Source organism: Trichosurus vulpecula, chromosome 1 (assembly GCF_011100635.1).
Source record: "Trichosurus vulpecula isolate mTriVul1 chromosome 1, mTriVul1.pri, whole genome shotgun sequence".
In the NCBI taxonomy this organism is placed as follows: domain Eukaryota; kingdom Metazoa; phylum Chordata; class Mammalia; order Diprotodontia; family Phalangeridae; genus Trichosurus; species Trichosurus vulpecula.
This window is the reverse complement of record NC_050573.1, coordinates 284,451,062-284,473,682: the sequence shown is the minus strand read 5'-3', so window position 1 is coordinate 284,473,682 and position 22,621 is coordinate 284,451,062. Positions and strand designations below refer to the sequence as shown.

The following is a 22,621-nucleotide window of genomic DNA, read 5'->3' as shown; positions in this document are numbered from 1 at the left end:
TGTTTACGGGAAACATATTTGAAAAAGAGAGAGTTAAAATAAGGGGTTGGAACAGAATCTATTATGGTTCAGCTGAAACAAAAAAAGAAAGGTGCTGAAATCATGATACCAGACAAAGCCAAGGCCAAAGTAGACCTGATTAAAAGACATAAGCAGGGAAACTATATCTTGCTAAAAGGCACTATGGGCAATGAATCAATATTAATACTAAACATATATGCACCAAATTTTAGAAAATAATTTTAGAAAAGTTAGGTATACTAGACCTCTGGAGAAAACTGCATGGCAACAGAAAGGAGTACATCTTTTTCTCAGCTATAGATGACACCTTTACAAAAACTGACCATATATTAGGGTATAAAAGCCTCACAAAGGAAAGAAGAAATATTAAATGTACTTTTTCACACCATAATTCAAAATTGCTTTCAATAAAAGACTGGAAACACAGATTAAAGATTAATTGGAAACTAAATAATCTAATATTAAAGAATGAGGTCAAAGAACAAATCATAGAAACAATATCTGTAAAGAGAATAAAAACAATGAGAAAACATACTAAATTTTGTGAGATGCAGCCAAAGCATCAATTAGGGGAAAACATTAATTTCTAAATACATAAATCAAAGATGGTAAAAGCAGATCAATGAATTTGGTATGCAGCTTAAAAAACCCAGCAAAATAACAAATTATAAACTTTCAATTTAATACCAAATTGAAAATCCTGAAAATTAAAGAAGACATGATTAAAACTGAAAGCAAAAAAATGCCTAATAAATAAAACTAGGAGTTAGTTTTATGGGGAAAAACAGCCAAATAGATATATAATTGGTTAATTTGATTTTTTAAAAAAGAAAGAAGAAAACCAATTACCAGTATCAAAAATGAAAATGGTGAATGCCCTCCCAATGAAAATGAAATTAAAGAAATTATTGGTTGTTATTTTGGCCATTAAGCCATTAAGACTATCTATCTAAGAACAACATATTTTGAGTGTTTACAAAAATATAAATTGTCCAGATTAATGGAAGAGAAAATAGAATGCTTAAATAACCCCATCTTAGAAAAAGAACCTGAACAAGGTCCCTAAGGAAAAAAAAAAGTACCAGGACCAGATAGGTTTACAAGTAAATTCTACCAAGCATTTAAGGAATAATTAATTATAGTACTATATGAGCTATGTGAAAAAATAAAGATTTTTACCAAATTCCTTTTACAACACAAATATGTTTTTGATACTCGAACAAAGGAGAGCAAAAACAGAGAAAGAAACAGGTCAATTTCCCTATTGAATATTGATGCAAAAATTATAAAGAACATACTAGCAAGGAGATCACAGCAATATCTTACAAAGATCATAAACTAAGACCAAGTAGAATTTATGCAAAGAATACAGGCATGGTTCAAAATTAGGAAAACTAAAGTTATAATTGACCATATCAATAACAAAAATAACAAATATCATATCATTATATCAATAGATGCAGAAAAAGCTTTGACAAAATACAACAACCATTGCTATTAAAAACAGGAAAGAGTATTGGAATCAATGGAGCTTTTCTTAAAATGGTAAACAATACCTATCTAAAATCAAGAGCAAGCATTATCTATAATGGATAAGCCAGAAGCCTCTGCAATAAGATCAGGGGTAAAGAAAGGATGCACATTAGCACCACTATTATTCAATGTTGTATTATGAATTTTAGCTGTAGCAATAAGACAAGAAAAAGAAATGAAAGGAATAAAGATAGGTAATGAGGAATCAAAATCACTACTCTTTGAAGGTGATATAATGGTATATTTAGAGAACCCTAGACAATCAATTAAAAAACTAGTTCAAACAATGAACAACAGTAGTAAATTGCAGGATATAAAATAACACCTTATACATTTTATATAAAATCTATTATTTCATATAAAAGAGGTGTGCAAAGAAGAGCTTTTATAGTAAAGGGGGAAATGGGGAGGGGGAGCAGGCAATGCTCAGCATTTCCACATATTATCAACAAGACCCAGCAGGAAGAAAAAGAAAGAGAAATTCTGTTTAAAATAATTGCCAACATTTTAAAATATCTGGGAGTCTACCTGATTTAAAAAAAAAACTAAGGGACTATATGAAAGAAAATTACAAAACACTCCTCACACAAATAAAGACATCTAAATAAATAGAGAAATCATCATTTTTCAAAGGTAGTCTGTCAATATAATAAAAATGACAATTATACCTAAATTAATTTACTCATTCAATGACATACTTAGTCAAATGACCAAAGAATTATTTTTTAGAGCTAGAAAAAATAACAAAATTCATCGGGAAAAACAAAATGTCAAGACTATCAAGAGAATCAATGGGAAAAAATGTGAAGGAAGGTTGCCTAGCACCACCAGGTATCATACTTCATTACAAACCAGTAATTATCCAATCTGTTACTGGCTAAAAAATAGAATGGTTGATCAGTGCAACAGATTAGGTACATAATGCACGGTAGTAAATGATCATAGTAATCTAGTATTTAATAATCACAAACATTAAAACTTTTGGGCTAAGAAGTCTCAATTTGACAAAAATTGCTGGGAAAATGGGAAGGTAGTTTGGCATAAACTAGTTATTGATGAATATATCACACCATATATCAAGATAAGGTCAAGATGGTACATGATCTAGACATAAAGTGTGACATAATCCAATTAGGAGAGCATGGAAAAATGTACCTGTCAGATCTACAGATCAAGGAAGAGTTTGTGACTAAATAAGTGATAGAAAATATCACAGGAAATAAAACGGATAATTTTCATGGCATAGAATTAAAATGGTTGTGCACAACAAAACAAATGCAGCCAAAATTAAAAGGAAAGTAGGAAACCACTTGCTGTAAAAGATTTACATCAAGTTTCTCTGATAAAGGCCTCATCTCTCAAATATGAAGAAAGTGAACCAAATTTATAAAAATAAAAGCCAGTTTCTAATCAATGAACAAGGATATGAATAGGCAGGTTTCAAGAGAAATCAAAACTATAGTCACATAAAAGAGCTCTAAATCATTTTTGATTATAGAAATGAAATATAAACAACTCTGAGGTACCTCACACTTATCAGATTGGCTATCATGACAGAAAAAGAAAATGATACATGCTGGAAAGGATATGGAAGCTTTTGGTGGAAATGTGAACTGATCCAACCACCTGAAGAATATTTTGGAACTATGCCCAACAGACGATAATATCATGCATACCTTTGACCAAGCAATCCCATTACTACTTCTATATCCCAAAAAGATCAAAGAAAAGGGAAAATAACCAATATATACAAGAATATTTACAGTAGCACTTTTTTGATGGCAAAGAACTGGTAATTGAGGGAATGCTCATCATTTGTGGAATCACTGAACAAGCTGTGGTATCTGACTTTGATAGAATATTATTTTGCTATAACAAATGATGAACAGAATGGTTTGAGAAAAACCTGGAAAGAATTATATGAACTGACCCAAAGTGAAATGAGCAGAACCAGGAATTATACACGGTAACTACAAAATTGTTAACAATGATCAATTGTGAAAACTTAGCTACTTTGATCAAGACAGCGATCCAAGATAATTCCAAAGGACCCTTGATGAAAAATGCTAACTATCTCCAGGGAAATAATTGATGAACTATCAATGCAGACTGAAACATATTGTTTTACTTCTTTATGTCTCTGCCTTTTATTGTTGTTTTTTTGCAGTATGGCTAATATGGAAATGTTTTGCATGACTTCACATGTATAACTGATATCATATTGCTTCCCTTCTCAAGGGATGGGGAAGAAGCAAGAGGGAAGGAAAGAATTTGGAACTCAGAAATATTTAAATGGATATTAAAAATAAATTTTAAAAAATTAAAAGAGGAGGAAAAAAAAGCAGGGACTATCTTTTGCCTTTGTTTGTAACCTCAGGTCTTAGAAGGGTGCCTGTCACATGACAGTTAATACATTTTTATTAAAAGCCTTATTTTCTTTAAGTCTGAGCTAAAATTCTAAATCCTGAAAGAAAGTGGTTTTCAATCCCCTTTTTTCTGATGCCTTCCCTCTGAGATTATGTCATATTTAGTTTAAATATCTTATTTAGGGGCAGCTAGGTGGCGCAGTGAGTAGAGCACCAGCCCTGGAGTCAGGAGGACCTGAGTTCAAATCTGGCCTCAGACACTTGACACACTTACTAGATGTGTGACCTTGGGCAAGTCACTTAAACTCAATTGCCCTGCCTTCAGCCCTCAAAAAAAAGAAACTATCTTGTTTATACATAGTTGATTGCATATTATCTCCCCATTAGACCATGACTTCCTTGAAGGCAAGGACTGCCTTTGCCTTGCTTTGTAAATTCAACTGTTAGCGCAGTATGTGGCATATAGTAGACTCTTAATAAAGGCTTCTTGAGTAACTAGCCAAAAGAGCCTAACACACATGACTAAGAAAGAATTTGAAACAAAGTAAGTCCTGAGTATCTAGAAATGTGCTGAAGCATCCTGGCCTGGCCTGGGTGAATTTGAACACAGGATCCTGAATGAATTTTCAGATTTGATTAATGTGTCCCACTAATGGTACCAGGTTTCCTTGAGAAACTGTGGAAAGAACAGGAGATGGACCAATACTAACTCTATTTAGGAAAAGGGAAAGAAAGTTAATTTCTGCACACTTGAGACTGATTAGCTTGACCATAATCCCAGTCAAATTTTTAGGACAAATTACTCATTCAACAGTTTGGAATATATAGAAAAGAAGTCACAGTCACTAGAAGGCAACATAGGTTCACTAAAAACAATTCAAGTTTATTTTATTGACTGGCTCACTTGAATGGGAGGACAGGAAAATGCAATAGGAAAAGCAACTGACAGTGTCTCTCCTGATATCCTTGTGGATAGGATGACAAAATGCAGGCTGCATCCTGCAAAACTTATTTATAATTGGATCAATGAATATATAAAACTTTTGAGTAATAGAGTGATATTGATCTGGAATGAAATCCATAGCCTACTACAATATCGTTCATCCATCTCTTTTGTTCAACAGTTTTATCAATGAATTCATGAAGACTTTAAGATTGATCATTCATAAAATGATGCACTTAGTTTGCATGTGAGACAAATCTAAGATGGATAACTGATTTATTGGATGATAAAATCAATATCCAAAGAGATTTCAAAGGGATGGAAAAATGAAATGAATCTAGGAAGATGAACGTCAATAGGAATAAAAGTAAGGTTGTCATTTTAGGGCTTTTAAGCCATCTGTACAAGTATGGGATGACAGTCAAGTGAGGGGAAATAACTGGAAACCAGTTCAAGTGGAAAAGACTTAAGCTTTGAGATAATTACATCTTCAATATGCCAATAGTAGCAATTGGCTTCCAAAAAAAGCAAATGAAATCTTAGGTTGATTAATAAGAATAGTGCCCAGAAAATGGCATTAAAGTTTTCCTCTTGGAAATATAGGTAATTGGCTTTTTTAAGGCCATGCCTGCTATCTAAAACATTAATCTAGGGTAGCCCATTTCACAACTGCCTCATGAGATTTATCTAATTACTAATAAGTACTTCATTTTGTCTTTTACTTTAGCTGAATATTGTGGAAATGTGGGTGTCTAGCTGGGGGATGGATTAGATGGAGGTCAAGCTTCTATCATTCTGATTTGCTTGGATCTGGAGACTTGAAAATATGAGATAACTCAAACAAACAAAATTATATATGTAAATTAATTATATATGTAAAATGTTTTAAACACTAAAGTACTAAATGTTATCTATTATTACTTAAAATATTTAAGTATTTTATTATCTCCTATCTTATCTTAGGTTCCAATCCCTTTTTAATTATAATTTTATGCCTTTTCCAATTTTGAGAAAATTCTTAATATTTTTGACTAGGAAGATCCGAATTCAAATCTCATCTCAGGCAACCCTAGCCAAGTGACTTAACCTGGTTGCTTGAGTCTTCTCAATTATAAAATAGGTATAATAAAAGCACCCATCTCCCAGGGTTGTTGTGAGGATCAAATGAGATAAAATTTGTATGGTTCTTAGCACACTGCCTGTCATGTAGTAGGGGCTTAGTAAATGCTTGCTCCTTCCCTCCCCCTACCCCTATTCCCTTCAATAGAAATGAACAAAGCAAAATTGTTAAATGATCAAGCTTCCTTTTTTTTGATGTGTTGCAATAATACCATCTTCTCCAAACTCTTAGCCTAGCCTTTTCTTGCTCTTTTTTCATTCAAAAACAGAGGTGTTTATATCCTTTTCCATTGCTGCTAATTTGTTTCATCAATAATTCCTCAATAATTTATTTGAGCTATAGCTTTGATGAGAATTTTATTATAGGTCCAAATAACTATATTACAATATTCTTAAGATTTCATACCACTCGTCAGTTCGTTCTTGGTATGTGCCCATATAGCTGTCTTTTGCACATATTGCTAAAAGAAAAAGAGGGAAAAAATCGAATCTGTTAGAGAGTCTCCTACGCTGCCAAGTTATTTTTTTAAGATCCCTCCTGCCACTCCCGGTCTCTCCAACAAGAATCATTATACACTAATCAAATGTTTTTGAGGAACCTTTATATTGATTTCTTTTAAGCCCAAATTGATGTCTTTCATGGCCTGAGCTGTGATCTCAGACTGCATTTCCTAGTTGTTCTGGAGGTAAAGCTTTGAAAAGATAATTTACCATTCATTCATCTTCGATTATGCATCTACAAAACAAAAGAACTCTGGAATGTCAGAATAAATGAAACTGAACAAAACAAACCTGAATGAAATTCACCCAAGAAACTATAAGTAGAACAGCTCAAATGTATTTTCAAGAGGTAGTGTGCTTTTGATCAGATGGAGAAATCAGTAAAGTTGAAAACATAAATCAATCTTGCTTCCACAAGCACTGACAGTTCTTTCTTACAAAAACCGTATGTTCCTCATTGATTTATCTGGGCGCACATTTCCCTTTTGTTACTCCAAACTCTCATTAATTCCACTGGATGCTCAGAGCCCCACATCACTTTGATCTCTATTTCCCTTTTTTGATGAAAACAATAAATTTTGCTTAATTTCAAGAAATGGGTGATTTACAGCAAAGTTTTCCTTTGAAGATGCTTCTAATTATATGTGATGCCCAATAAATGCTTTTACTTTTATTTAGCTGGATAAATATTGTCACCAAGGAGTAAATTATTAGTCAGAAAGATAAGAGAGCTCAGTCATAATTTTAAAACTCTTTAATAGTCCATGTGAAAACTCAGCCATCTTGCCACAAAGACTTGTTCTATATCTATCTAGCGATCTATATTTGTTTTTGCTTTTTTAAATCAGATCTTCTACACAATTTTTTTAAACCACACCTAAAGTAAAACTGAACATGGAGCACCACCTATGAATACAACCTCTCAATAGCAAGGTAAGTTATTTCAATATAGATGTTAAAAACAAGGAACGCCTTTAATTAAGTTAGAACATACACCCATATACATCTATAGGCAATAGATAGTTTCCTGAATAGTCACAAGGTCATAAATATGGAGCTGAGAGAGACCTTAGAAACCATCTACTTCATCCTCTTCATTTTACAGATGAAGAAACTGAGGCAAAGGGAATAAATGATCTGTTCAAAGTCTTATACCTAATAAGTGGCTAAACTAGGATTCGAACCCAGGTTTGTGACTCTAAATTTACTCCCCTGTCCACTTTACAAAACTGTCTCAATGCATATAACATTTTGGGAGTAATCAAATACCATTTAATATGTACTAACAGACCTTTTTACATAAAGATAAATCCTTTTGCAAAGCAAAGAATAGTTTTGTAATGTAAATAATCATCATGTAATGCAGCTGTTCTCTAACTCCAGATCAAGGCATCAGAGATAACCTTAAGTTAGTTTATTAGCATACTTGTATGATAGTGGAGTGTCCTTTGATTATTCTACATTCGAGGCTTGGGACGTGCACACAAAATCATCTCTACTCTGGTTTCCTTGCCACCACCTAACCTATCTCTCTCTTAGCTAAGCACCTAGCTCTTCTTTGCCCTAGTTTAAAGGGAGATTACCATGGTTCACAACTGCTGTTAAGATAATAATAACAACACCTAGCATTTGTACAATGCTTTATGGTATGAAAAATGCTTCATATTATCTCATATTATTCTTACAATAACCTTGTGAGATAGGTGCTAATATTATCCCCATATAACAAATGATGAAACTGAAGCAAGTCCAGTGGCTTGCCAAGGGCTACACAGTTAGGCTAGTGTCTGAAGCAAGATTTGAACCCAGGGCTTCCTGACTCCTAGTCTAATGTTCTATCCTCTGTGCTACCTAGCTGGATAGGAATGAAATTGGAAATATTCCATCACTATCAACCCACTACTACATGATACATACCTATGAAGAGAGGATATGGAAAAATATATGGGATAAAAGAAAAAATATGATGTAAAAATTCTAGAAACAATTATTTTTTTACTCAACGGATCTCATAGATTTCTCCCCATCTTCATCCCCACAGGCAAATACTTTGTTGAGTTGTTTCATTTTAATTCCACTATAATTTTTTACTTCATCTGATATTCCAGTGTGAGCGCTATGAGGCTTGAACACACTGATGAATTTCCTTGAGAGGTTGGCTTCCAACAGGGCCAGCATCTGTATATTTTAAGTGTCCTGGATTTTTCAAAATGTAAAAAAGCTATAGAAGTACCAGGATAAGTTCAATACAAACATAACACTATCTTTTGTATCTAATTTCTCTGATATCCTAGATATGTTGGAAACTAATAGAAATCCACAAAAATAATAAGTACTTTTCAACAGGCCAAAGGAGTACAAAGAAGGTTCCAAATGATAGAAGAAATGAAAACTAAAAGAACTCTGAGTTTTCATCACACACCCAACAGATTTGGCAGAGATGACAGGTTGAAAGTGATAAAGGCTGGAAGGGAAGTGGAAAGAAAGGCACATTAATGTACTTGTGGAAGAATGGTGATTTCATCCAACTATTCTGGAAAATAATTTGGAATTATGTAACAAAAGGCACTAAATAGTCACTCACCTTTTGAAACACCAACATCACGCTACAAAACATATATCTCAAGGAGGCCAATACCCCAAAAGAGGCTTATATATTCAAAAATATTCATAACAACACTTTTGCGTTAAAAAAAAACCTGGAAGCAAAAAGGGTATCCATTGATGAGGAAATGGCTAGATAATTTTGTGCTATAATGCTATAGAGCTATAAGAACGGGGCATGAAATTAGAGAAACCTGAGAATATTTTTCTGAGCTGATTCAAAGCAAATAAAGAAAAATCAGGAGGACAAATTATACAATTACAACAATTATATGAAGGAAAACACTCAAAGATATCACAACTTTGAATGATGCAGTGGCCAATTTTACTTTCAGTACACTAATGATAGAGCATGACTATCTCTCCTCGGTAGAAAGGAGGTATACTGTAAGTGCAACATGAGGCATATGTTGTCAGACAAGGACAATGTGTTGATTTATTTTACTTGGTTCTACTTCAGTGTTATAGGGGAGAGTGTTGAGTGGACAAGGAAATCACTGATAAATTACAGTGACATTAAAAATTAAAATATTACATATACATATACACACATGACAAAGGGAAAACCAAAATACTCTAGCTTTTATCAGAATTTTATTGGACAACAGAAGTCCAAGTTAGCTATCCAATTATTTCCCAAATATGTTATTAAAGTAACATTGCCTCATACCACTTCTTCATGTCAACAGAGATATAAATTACTGACCACAAATCATGTAGCAGGAGAAAAGTAAAGAATAAATAGCAAGCTAAAATGATCCAAAACTTTTCCACAACAGTAATATGTTTAAGTTTCTGAAACACTTGAGGTGAAGTTTGCATTGGGTCTTAGGATTATAGATTTTGAGCTGGAAGGATCTTTACCCCCTAGTTCAAACCTCCTCATTTTACAGATGAGGAAACTGAGGTACAGAGAGGTTAAGCCACCCGCTCAAGGTCACAAACATAGTAACAGACACAGGAATTGAAATTAGGTCTTCTGCCATCAAATTCGGTGTTCTTAAGTAGTGAACACCAATTACATAACTAGAATATCCTGCTTAAAGTTTAGAGATATCTAGAGATAAACAAACATGGCTCAGTTCTTTGTGTAATTACATTGTATTGAAGAACAATGCCACGAAATCAACAGTCCTATTTTCTAAGTACTGGGTCTTTCATATTTTTTCATAATGTTAAAAAAATCCACTAAGCTATTAAACATAATAAAGTAATTTAAAATCTTTGCAGACATAATTACTTTTTCCTGGTTGTCTAACATCTCATTAGCAAACTATTAGATCAGGCTAAATTTATAATACTGACAACTCTAAGCCCCAACTTGCAAGTAAATAGGGATGGAATGTTGCTTTATTTTCCCTTTGCAAATGTCAGGGAAACAGAAACACTGAAGCATCTTAAGCTATAAAAGTAAATGCAATTCAGCTGAAAGAATAGAAAAGAGAAATATAAAGTTAAGGAGACAGGGTACAGAGATTGACAAATTTTTAGGTATTTAAAAAGGAAATCTCATAACCCAATTATTCCTAAAAGTAGAAGCTATAAAAATGCAACCTTTCACTTGAATATTTTCTTTATGAGACTTTTTAAATATTTACATCCTCAGACCCAAGATTAATGTTACCCTTAAATGATATTACCTATCACAAAAATTTAAATATAGGTTAAAGAAGTCCTGAACTCTTCTCAGACTTTTACATATATTCTAAACAGATTCCAAGTAAGTTTTCACAGCTCTCAATTAAATGAATAATCCAGAGTCTCATTTTTCCACCTTAAAATACAGTGTGGAAAACTAGAGATAAAGCAAAAATTAGAAATAGAGATGATAATTTCATGAGTTACAGAGACTGCAACAGTTACTGGGGTTGAAGAAAAATTGCCTTGTATTTTTTAATGAATTTTAACTCATTGTCTTGTCCTATTGTCAACTTTATGATCTTGTTTGTTTTTTAACACAAAATTGAAGAGACTTCAACATTAACAAGTAGTAATAACAACGTGGTGTCTATCTTTCACATAGGAAGATGATTCTATTGACCTGCACTCACAGGTCACCCGCACTAAACTGTTTCTTTGTTTTTTGTTGTTTTGGTAATGGGCTGCACTTTCTTATGTACTTATACGTAGGCTGTTCTCAAAATCGGTAATATCCTAGACCCCAGACACAAGTTGTGTGATGCTAGGTAAGTTACTCAAACCTCTATTTACCTCAGTTCCCTCATCTGTAAAATGAGAGGGATGTACTTGGTGACATCTAAGACCAATAAAATTTATATCTATGTATCCTGTTCACTTGTTTACTCATTTTCTAAAGAGCAAAGTACCTGGCTCTTTAAAGAAATAACCATAATTTTCAAAGATGGTTGTTGTTGCCAATTAGTTTGTGTATACTTTTCAGTGGTATAAAACTATATTCATCTCAGCTATAATAATAATAAATAATAAATTAATATTTACACAGAACTTTTTATGTGCTAGGCACTATGCCAAATGCTTTACAATTTTAATCTCATTTAATCTTCACAACAATTCTGGGAGGCAGGTGCTGTTATTATTATCTCCATTTTACAGATGAGGAAACTGAGGCAAACAGAGATTAAATGACCTGCCCAGGGTCACACAGCCAGTAAATTTAACATAGTCTTAGTAGTTAATCTTCAAGGGTTGTAGTGGTCAAAGAAATACAATTGGTGACTAACTTTTAAGTTGCATACCTCTCAGAATTTAGCTAGGCTGTCTTTCCCACGATAGATATGTAGTCTACTTGCTACCCACAAGTTAATTTAAAACAAAACAAAAACAATTAAAAGAATTTTGTCCTTTGCAAACATAACCCTGAGTAGCTCAGGGCTCATCGCATTCTCTTTCTCCAATGGTAGTGATGAACTTGTTTTCAATCATCCAACATTTTGGATGGTATGTGCAAAAGCAGAATCATGTGGTCTGTTTTAGTTCCTGTGGAAGCCAATCACAAAGTAATAGGATTTAAAAATCTCTATTAAGTGACAGATTAGCCAGACTATCTTCTTTTACACTTTGATGTCATCAGCAGCAATAAACATGGTGATGTATATCCCCGTTTTTTGTATCATAGTTTGATGCCTCAAACTAAGAAATATTCCTCTTTTTCATGTGTTCTTTAATTATTAGGATGGGTGGATCATGACAAGTCAAGTCTCTAGCTAAGAGTATCCTTTTACAGTGGTGGCAAACATTGTCCTGTATCCCATCTCTCAACCCCCAACCCTCAATCTCCCTCACATTACTCAACTATCTCAGCAGCACAGTGGAAGAAACATAATCCCTTTTCTTACTCTAGAATGCCTCCCTGGAAGTTGAGGCTATCGATTTTTTGATGTAATTGGTGATAATCCTCAATCAACTCTGGGTCCTTCATGTTGCATGCTAGTCTCGTGTTCTTTCCTATTTAATCATAGTTCTGCAGTCTACTAGGTACTGGTAGTAATCCTATCACTTTCATAAAAATGCAACTTCCTAGGATACATATTCTTTTCCACTCAGGATTAGCAAGGGTAAATAAAAATATGGTAGCATTGGGCTGGTCACAAAAAAGTCAAAAGGAAAACCAGCTAGCTCCATAGCAAGAAGGTCATAAGATGTACTACCTGAATAATAACAAAGGGATTTTTCACATAATTCTGAGCCCACACAAGGCCTTGTACTGAAGGACTTCTAGAGAATTCAAGAGCAGCAGTTCTCCTATATTACACTGGTTGTCTGTAGAGTATATAGCCGATCAATCTGAGAAAACTCTAATGGCATTTCATTCTCATTGACAGTAATAACTAAGGTGCATAGAGTGAGTCCAGGAAAAAAAAATCTAAGAATAGAAACCATATTTCTATAAAAGGGCATGTTTTAGGCTTTATTGTGATTTAACTTCAACATCAGCAACAAAATGGCCCAGGTCATCTTGACAGTCAGTGAAATGATACAAATCCAAGGGTCCACTTTGTACCCTCAATCTCTCCATAGGTAAAAATGCTGTGGAAAGATGTCTTTGTCTTCATAGTAATGAATGGTTCAAACCAGAAGTGATAGCCACCTTTGCCCAGGTAGTGAGGGGCCTGAGGTAAAAAATGTCAATAAAGAGTCTATATTATAACAGAACACATGGAAGTCCTTTCCTCCACTGTCAAAAGAACCTTGGAGGATTATCTGTTAAGTTAGTGGTCAGGGCTAGAGTCTCCACCTATTGCAAGAAATGGGGCAGCTAGAAGTCACAGTGGATAGAGCACCAGACCTTGAATCAGGAAGATTCATCTTCCTGAGTTCAAATCTGGCATCAGACACCTACTAGCGTATGTGGACCCTAGGCAACTTAACCATGTTTGGCTCAGTTTCCTCATCTGTCAAATGAGGTGGAGAAGGAAACAGTGAACCGCTCCAGTATCTTTGCCAACAAAATCCCAAATGGGATCACAAAGAGTTGGATACAACTGAAAATGACTGAGCAACATTACAAGAGATACCTACGTGTTTCCTGGAGGCTTAGAAATCTCCTAAGTAAAAGTGTTTCTTAATCTGTATATCCAACTCATGTTGGAGTACAGTGGCCTGTCCTTGAAGTTCTAGAGTCTCCGAATAAATGGCCTTCAAGGTGGCAAATAATTCCCTAACAGTTTGAGTTCGCTATGTATTGGGGGGTGGGGGGAGTTGTTTTATTTTGCTTTTTCATGAGAAAAGAACATCAATCAAAGAACTGAGAAACAGAACCTGCCTCATTTGAGGAAAGAATTGCATCCAAGAAATTAACAAAGAGTAAGCAGAATCCCGTGCTTTAGAAGAAGTAATAGTACCATTTCAAAAGTTCTTTTTGAAAATGAAGGAAACATTCAACAACAAGAAGACTTTTTACTGTGCTGGGTCAGAGTGACCTGTGGATACATGATTAAAAAGAAAATATATGCCTCCATCCCAGGAAAGATATTTACAAGGCAGAAAGAGATCACGCAGGGACCCATAACTCAGGATGCCAGGTGTAGCTTTGACAGTGGAATTAATAGCTAGTGATCACAAAGTCAGAGGAACATAATACGGACATAACTGATATCTTTACTCTTTACAAATAGATCCTCCAGAAAATCAGATATTGATGCCCCCATCAAAGGGTGTAGAGGTGATCAGGGGTTCTTGAAGAATATGACAAGCTTGAAGGGCATCAACCATGCCAGAAAAGTTTATGGAGCATGGCCTCTGAGCCTGACAGAATCTACTGTCTAAGAATTAGTCTAGCTAAGTACAGAGAGGCTTATTTACCATGACAACCCATGAAGCAAACAAACAAACAATCAAAAAAGAAATACAAAATGGCCCTTACTGCTATGTGGACTCCTTCTGCTTCTATAGTGAAAATAGTAGAGTGACAGTAAAGGGGGTAGAGGGTGCTAAGAATAACAGTTTTTAAATAAACCATAAAAATGAATTTTAACTGGTTGTACCTTAATGTGAGATCCTTATCCAAAGACTTCAGAGTTGACATGCTATTATAGAACTGAATTATATGAATATTGATATTCTTTCTCTAAATAAACCCAGAAGAGATTAGGAAATTAAAGCCAAATGAAAGGATGGTTCACAGATTCTTCTTGGATAGGAGAAAAAGGGGCTGGCAAAGTTGGTTTCATGATGTGTCCCAAATCCCAAGCACACAGCGTTTCATAGGATATCTGGTCATCTCCTTTTGCAGCAGTCATGTGCATAAAGGGGAAAGATACCATGAAAATAACTTCAGCTTATATAGCTGCACTGGTTATAGAGGATAGGGATTTAGAGAAATACTCTGGTACTCAACATGACCTTCCAGATTAAAGCAACACATATTTTAATATTTGGTGCCTTAAATACAAGGGCAGACATAAAAGATGCCGGGGACATATATCAGAAAATAACTCAGGGTCAAGAAACAAAAGAAGACAAACAGCTTTGTAGACTACACAGATGTCTCATGTCTATATATCAAAATACCTTTTTAAAGAACCCAGTTGGAAGATGCTAAACATGGTAAGTAAGAAACAACACTATTAAATAAAATGGTATTGACCTTATCTTAACAAACCATAAGTTTACTGACATCAGAGTCATTTAAGAATTGGCTGCATGTAGTGAGTTAGTTCACTTCAATATTGCAGAAATTGTCAAAATCAAGATTAAATTAGAAGGAAAGATAAATATGAGAAGGCATGGCATACAATTAGGACAGAACCAGTATGACCTATTCTAACAAGCCACTGACACCAAAATGGGAAATGACATTGACACAAACTAATACCACATTCAACAGAATTTTGATCAATGTAAAGCAATTATCAAAACTCAGAGGCGAAAAGGGCCTAGAAACCACTTCAGCCAGCAAAAAAGATGATCTCTTTGACAATTGGAGAGACACAGAAGTCAAAGGGCACAACAGATTTAGAATATGAACTCGTTTTAATAATGTTACAGAAGAAGACAGTAGAAGATTATGAGCTATATCAATTCAAAAAACATGGAAAGGGGAAGGAGAAATTAGTTGTCAAAAGTTTGTTGTGAGACTCAGTAAGCCAGATCATTCCTAGGGTATTTAAAGTTGAACCCATAAGGAGTTCATATAAAAAAAACATAAGAAAATAGAAAATATGTCAACGACCTCATTTGCATATTAACATCTAATTTCCCGACATGTTGTTCAAGGAAAAGAAAATGTCACTAAAGGAAAGGAAGACAGGAAGAATAGTTAGACCAGGTCAAATATACACAGAGGTCAGTGTTGAGGGTGACACAGTTTTCAGAGGAATATACCAAATGACTGGGAAAAAAGTCAAGGATAGCATAACTTTTTGTCAATTTAGAGCCTATCGAAAAACACTGACCCATATCCCCACTTTCCCATCTCTAAAAAAATCTTTACGAGGAATGATTTATATGGGTGTTAGGTACCCTTGAGGAAAACAGGGTTAGGGTAAGGAGAAAGGGATTGACTACTAGACTTTAACAAAACTATAATTTACAGTAGACTTCATCTTTTTAGGTACATGATCAACCAAAAGATGCAGAGAATAAAAGATTTCCACTGTGCTTTGTAGTTATTCAATTGTTTCAATCATGTCTGACTTTGCATAACCCCTTTTGGGGTGTTCCTGGAAAAGATAGTGGAGAGGTTTGCAATTTCCTTCTCCAGCTTATTTTACAGATGAGGAAACTGAGGCAAACAGGGTTAAGTGACTTGCCCAGGGTCACAGTAAGTGTCTGAGCCCTGATTTGAACTCAGGAAGAGGAAGCTTCTTTACTCCAGGGTCAACACTCTATCCACTGCACTACCCAGCTGCCCCAATCAAATCTGTACTTTTGGAAAATCACTTTTACCACCATATAGAAGATGGATTAAAATAAATGAAGCTTTGATGTAAAGAGACCAAATAAGAGTTTCCTGCAACAATTTGTGTGCTATGCAATAAGGGTCTAAGGGGGGCTGTGTGAGTGGAGAGAAAGGGTCCAGTGCATGAAATGTTGTGAACAACAAAAAAAAAAATATGATGAGATCTGGCAACTAATTAGTGAGGCATGACTCCGACATGGGCCACTGTGAGGCTGAGTGGTGATGCTGCTTTCCTCCTCTAAGTTTCAAAGAGGAGAAAAACATTAAACGAGGTCAAGAAAAGCAATCGTGACTAGATAATTAGTTGCCTGAAGGAATTCTCTCCTCCTGCACAGTAATACAGAAAATCACAGCAGGAAAGAGACAGGAGGAGGCCACAGACATCTAAAACTAGACTTTCATATGGAGAATAATAAAGACTTTAATCTTTCTATTTTGCATTACTATTATTTCATGCTTCTGGAATAAGTGCTGTGTATTACTATCACATGATTTTTAAAACTTATTTCCTATTTAAAAAAACAGCAAGCATTAAAGGTTACTTGAAAAAATAATTATAAATATATATAAAATGATGGTACAAATAACAATGCTAGTAGTAACATTGTTGATTGTTCACTTACATGTAGTACTTTAAAAAAAAGTCTAGTCAGCTACGTGAGGAACTCCCTTGTGTGGAAACTCCTTCCACTGACACAAATGGGAAACCGTCCTGTAACTAATAATGTTAGAGTGGTGTCCAGGGAACAGAGAGGTTAAATGATTTGCCTTTCATAATGCAGGTTGTATGTGTGAGAGGCAGGGCTTGAACCTACAGGTATGTCTGATGCCAAAGCCAGCCCTATATCCAGTAGGCCATGTTTCCTCTCACATGTAGAGAACGTAATAGTTTTCGTTTAATAATAAGTTTATACCACTATTGGATTGGCTAACATGACAAAACAGGAAAATGATGTGGGAAAGTTGAAACATTAATTCATTGCTGGTGGAGCTGTGAGCTGATTCCACCATTCTGGAGAGCAATTCGGAACTATGTCCAAAGGGCTATAGAACTGTGCATACCCTTTGATCTAGCAATATCACTTCTAGGGCTGTATCCCAAAGAGATCATAAAAATGGGAAAAGGACCCACATGTGCAAAAATATTTATAGCAGCTCTTTTTGTAGTAGCCAAGAGCTGGAAATCGAGGGGATGCCCACCAACTGGGGAATGGCTGAACAAGCTGTGGTATATGAATGTAATGGAATACTACTGTGCTATAAGAAATGATGAGCAGGCAGACTTTGGGAAAACCTTGAAAGACTTATATGAACTGATACTGAGTGAAGTGAGCAGAACCGGGAGAACATTGCACACAGTAACAGCCACAGCGTATGAGGACTGATTTTGATAGACTTCGCCTTCTTAGCAATGAAAGGACTTAAAACTTTTTCAAAGGACTCATGATGGAAAATGCTATCCACATCTAGAGAAAGAGCTGTGGAGTCAGAATGCAGAGCAAAATAGACTCTTTTCTTTTTTGTTTCATTTTGTTTTGTGTCCTGTCTCATGGCTTCTGCCATTTGTTATAGTTCTTCTATGCAACAGGACTAATGTGAAAATGTGTTTAATAGGAATGTATGTGTAGAACCCATATTGGATGGCATGCTGTCTTGGGAAGAGAAGGGGAGAAAATTTAAAAACTTATGGAAGTGAATGTTGAAAACTGAAAATAAATAAATTAAATATTAAAAAATATATTTTGAAAACTAAAAATAATAAGTTTAAAAATTGATACCCTTATGAAAATCTTGTACCATAGAATGCAAACATGGCTGTGTCCATTTTTCAGATGAAGAAGCTAAATACTTAAAAGAGAATGATTTCATTGAGATCACACGGCTAACTAATGGAAAAACCAGGATTTAAATGAAAATCTTTTGACTCCAAGTCTTCCATTACATTATCTGGCTCCTAAATGAAGCGACTGATGATAAAGACAAACAAATGTACTGTTCTTGGTTCAAAATGGTTCTACTCTGGTCTCCTTTAATAGATTAAGAATTCAAGCAGTTAAGTCACCACATTTGTCCAATAGTGCAAACAATACAGCTGAACTGAGGCAGTCAATAGTCAAAAAACATTTATTAAGCACTTGCTATGGGCCAAGCACTGTGGTAAGTAGGAGGAGGGGGAAGACAGAATGTAAGCCAAAAACAGTTGCTGCTATTCCTTTTAAATATATAATAAAGTTATCACGTAACTTTCTTTTATTCTTCCCTTTCTCCCTCTCCAGCCCCGCCCCCGCCCAATGTTTTAGAAATCCTGGTTTTATTTCTTAAATTCAGAATAAAACAAATACAATTTCTAAAAATAGTTGCTGACCTCAAAGAAATTATGTTCTTATAGGGAAGACAACAGGATAGAGTTCTGGAAGGCTTGAGTAAAATTCTTGCTCCAGACACTAGCTGTGTGACCCTTGGCAAATCACTTAGATCTGTCTGCCTCAGTTTTCCTATCTGTAATATGGGGATAATAATAGCCCGTCCCTCCCAAGGTTGCTGTGAGGATCAAATGAAAAAAAAAAGGTGTTTGTAAAGTATTTTGCATACTTTAAAGTGCTATGTAAATCCTACTATCATCATCATCATCATTATTATCATTTGGTATCTATCAGTGATATTCTCCTGACATGCCACCCATCTAGGGAAAGCAACCAAGAAAAAAATATCTCAGCTGTATCCTCCTAGGTACATTTTGTGTGTCTATGGCCTAGTAGGTGCACTTTCTGGATGTCCTAGAATATATAGTACTGGTGTCAAATTCAGTTAGAAGCAGATCCCTGCAGGCTACATACTGATTTAGAAAAGTACAAGTTAGCATAATCTATGTTGTACTGTAGATTTATTTATTTATTTGATTTCCCAATTACATTGTAATTGGGTCCCATAACTTGGGAGTTTTTGTAAGCCAGATAGGCCTATGAGCTCTGAGTTGGACAGTCTGCTACGGAGTATAATCTCTTAATGATGAGTTGAGTCTGTGCAGTTGTTGTTTGTTCAATATAACCTCATGAGAAAATTTCCTTTTCTACAGAGTGGGAAAAGGTCTACTGTAAAGGATGAAAACCCTTTCACATTGGTTATCAGATCTGCTTCCTAATGTATGCACTCACTTATCATATTTTAGAAATCTTAAGCTATATATAATAGTATTTAATTCAATATAAATTGAGAAATATAGTACCTATCTCTTAAACTACCTAAGTCATAAACATTTATATATTATGTATTGAAATATAAATTTAATTTTGCTCTATGTATACCATTAAGTTAAGTCTATTCTATAATGTTAGTGATCTTTTAAGTACAAATTACTATGCACTTTTAAAAAATACAGGTTTTTGTTCTACTGGCAGGAGGACTTTGAAAAACTTGCTACAATGAATGATCTGTTTACCAGCTAGACATGTGGCAGAATATATCTTAGCTCTAAATCCTACGATCATTTTGTCAATCAGATATGATAATGTATAATAAATGGACTAATACTCACCTTAGCTTCTGATTATACTGCTTAACTTTTTCCAATGAAGCAGCATTAATCTGGGCTTGAAATTCTTCCACTGAAACACTGTCTCGGTAATAATATCCTTCCATGCTCTCCAGGGCTGTGTGAAGGAAGAAATGTGGTTGTTTTTTTTTGTTTGTTTGTTTTTAGAAAACATATTGCTACTCATTTTCTTCATAGTGCAATCTTTCTCAAAAATCCTTTTCAACCCTATGTAGTGGAGAATAAATTAAAGGCATGAGAGAAAATATCTGCAGGGAGCCCAAATTATGCATATAAACAGTTCATGAATCCTTAAAATAAAATTTAGTATTAACTATTAACTACTCAATGATTATCCCATTTACTATTTCATGAACACACAAAAATTGAGAATTCTAGTTCTATCCCATATTTAAAACTTTCTTTTTAAAGTGTGATATTCTAAAATACTAACATAAGACCCAAACATAAATCATAGCCCAGATAGCTGATCTACTGATGATCTCTTCCTTCTAGACACAGTGTTATTTTTGGGCTTTTTGTGACACCACTTTCTCTTGGTCTAATGTCTATCTGCCTGATAGCTCTTTCTCATTCTCCTTTGTTGAATCATCAATTCAATCATACTCCCACAGAGTGGGTTTACCTCAGGGTTACTTTACAACTGAGGGCAAGGCACTTAAACTGTCCAAATGTGAGTATCCTCCCTGGAAAAATGAAGTGGTGAAGGGACGGACTGCCTCCAGTATCCATTCCACCTTTAAATCTATGATCCTATAAACAAATTTAGATAAGAAGTAAATCCAAAACATCAAACTCAAATAGTCGGGTAATTGAGGTAGCTGCTAAAAATATCTATGCATTCCCAAAACTATAGCTATACCTTTAGCAACTACATGTATGTAAAAAATGAGCATATATGCATGGATAATGCATGAATGTATATGTTTGTGTGTGTGTGTGTGTGTGTGTGTGTGTGTGTGTGTGTATACAGGGTGTTCCAAAGGTCTTAGTGAAGTTTTATGCTTTAATAGCTTAAATATAAAGTTTTAATAGCTTAAAACTTTACTAACACCTTTGGGATACCCTGTATAATACATAATCTTTAACAAACATATTATAATGTTGCTCAGTAGTTTTGAGTTATGTTCAATGATTTACATGAAGCCACAGCATAATAAAAGAGGCCTAAGTGGGGCCTGGTCCCTACCTCCAGGCCAGAGTTCTTTTCCCAATAGATATAAGGATAGCAAAGCATAGTGCAAAAAGTTAGGAAGATCTAGGTCCAAATCTTGTCTCTGACAAAAGGAGCAAATAACTTTAATCTTTCAGAGTTTCAGGCAACTCTCTAAGACTACAAACTGCCAGCTGGCATCAGTGAGGGGCATTTGCACAAAGAGACCTCCCTGTACAAATGGAAATAAGGAAGATATCGATGCTGCCCTTGAATACAACCTGCAATTAGGTGGAGGGAAGGATCAAACAAAATATGAAGAGAATGTTAAAAAAAAAACTTCAAGACTTAGTAATTTAAGGGAATGCCTTATGAAAAAGAACATCCAGAGAGGGAACTGGAAAGACAGGGGTGGTTGAAGAGACAAGGGACAGAATAATATTATTAACTCTCAGTATTAGAGAATCTATAGCATTTCAAATGAATCAATAAAACTTTAAATTACTAAGTCAAAGCGAAAGTTGAGTTCATCTATGACTCATATAAAATAAAATAAAATAACCCTCAAACTTCCAAGTGGTAAGCTATCTATAACAGTAAATACTTATTTAATGGGAAAGGAGACACACTAGTTTCTTCTAAGTCTACCCCTAATTGTGTACTGCAATGCCTCTTTTGCCACTGTGGAGTCATGAGCACTAGACCACTGGAGGCTTCATAGTTACTTTGTTTTGCAATCAAACAGACAGATGCCCCTCTTCCTAATTAATGTGAATTGGTTCTAAGACTGGTGCAGAATCTATTACACAATTCTGCAAGATGCTACCTGGCAAAGGTAGTTAAGACTGTAGTTCTACAATCCTAAAAAAACTCAACAGACTCTTAGAATGTAACTTCAACTGCCTTGTTGTACCTTAAAAAAATCAATACTAATTGAACTGCCTTCACCTGATGATCATCTATAGTCACTGATTTAGTTCCTGTCTAGACAAAAACATAAACCAAAACCCTATTTCAGCACCAGGTTCACTTGCTAAAAATCTGTCTGCTGCTGGCAATCTTGACTTTATTTTCCTGTCCTTGTGTAAGGAGGAGAGAGTTGAAAAAAGAGTTCTACCCCATTTTAGTTTGATATCTTAACCAAATGAGAACACACCTATTTCGATTGGTCAAAAGACCTTAGTTTAAATGGGAAGTTTCTGAAAGACATCTGATTAAATGAAATGCTAAACAAGAAGTCTGTTTTAATCAGTTATGGGATTTCTTTAGTTGGAATGGCAGGATTTCTAGAAATTGCTTTGAGGAGTCTGGAACCCAGAGATCAGCAGTGTATGTATCAGTTGCCAAGGACAGATGGATAGATGGATGCAAATTCACCATGCTTATGGGAACTTCTCAAGAACTCACTGAATGGGAGAAAGGAATTTGCAGCAACTTGGAGCTGTGA

The 22,621-nt window shown here is 34.8% G+C and overlaps 1 protein-coding gene across 1 annotated transcript in view; it reads right to left on the bottom strand.

Moving 5' to 3' along the window:
• PREX2 (phosphatidylinositol-3,4,5-trisphosphate dependent Rac exchange factor 2) overlaps nt 1-22,621 on the bottom strand; it is a 422,543-nt gene that overhangs the window by 95,767 nt on the left and 304,155 nt on the right. The window contains exon 35 of the mRNA XM_036740899.1: nt 20,004-20,118. Within this exon, the coding sequence (XP_036596794.1) occupies nt 20,004-20,118 (115 nt within the window). The remainder of the gene's footprint in view (nt 1-20,003; nt 20,119-22,621) is intronic.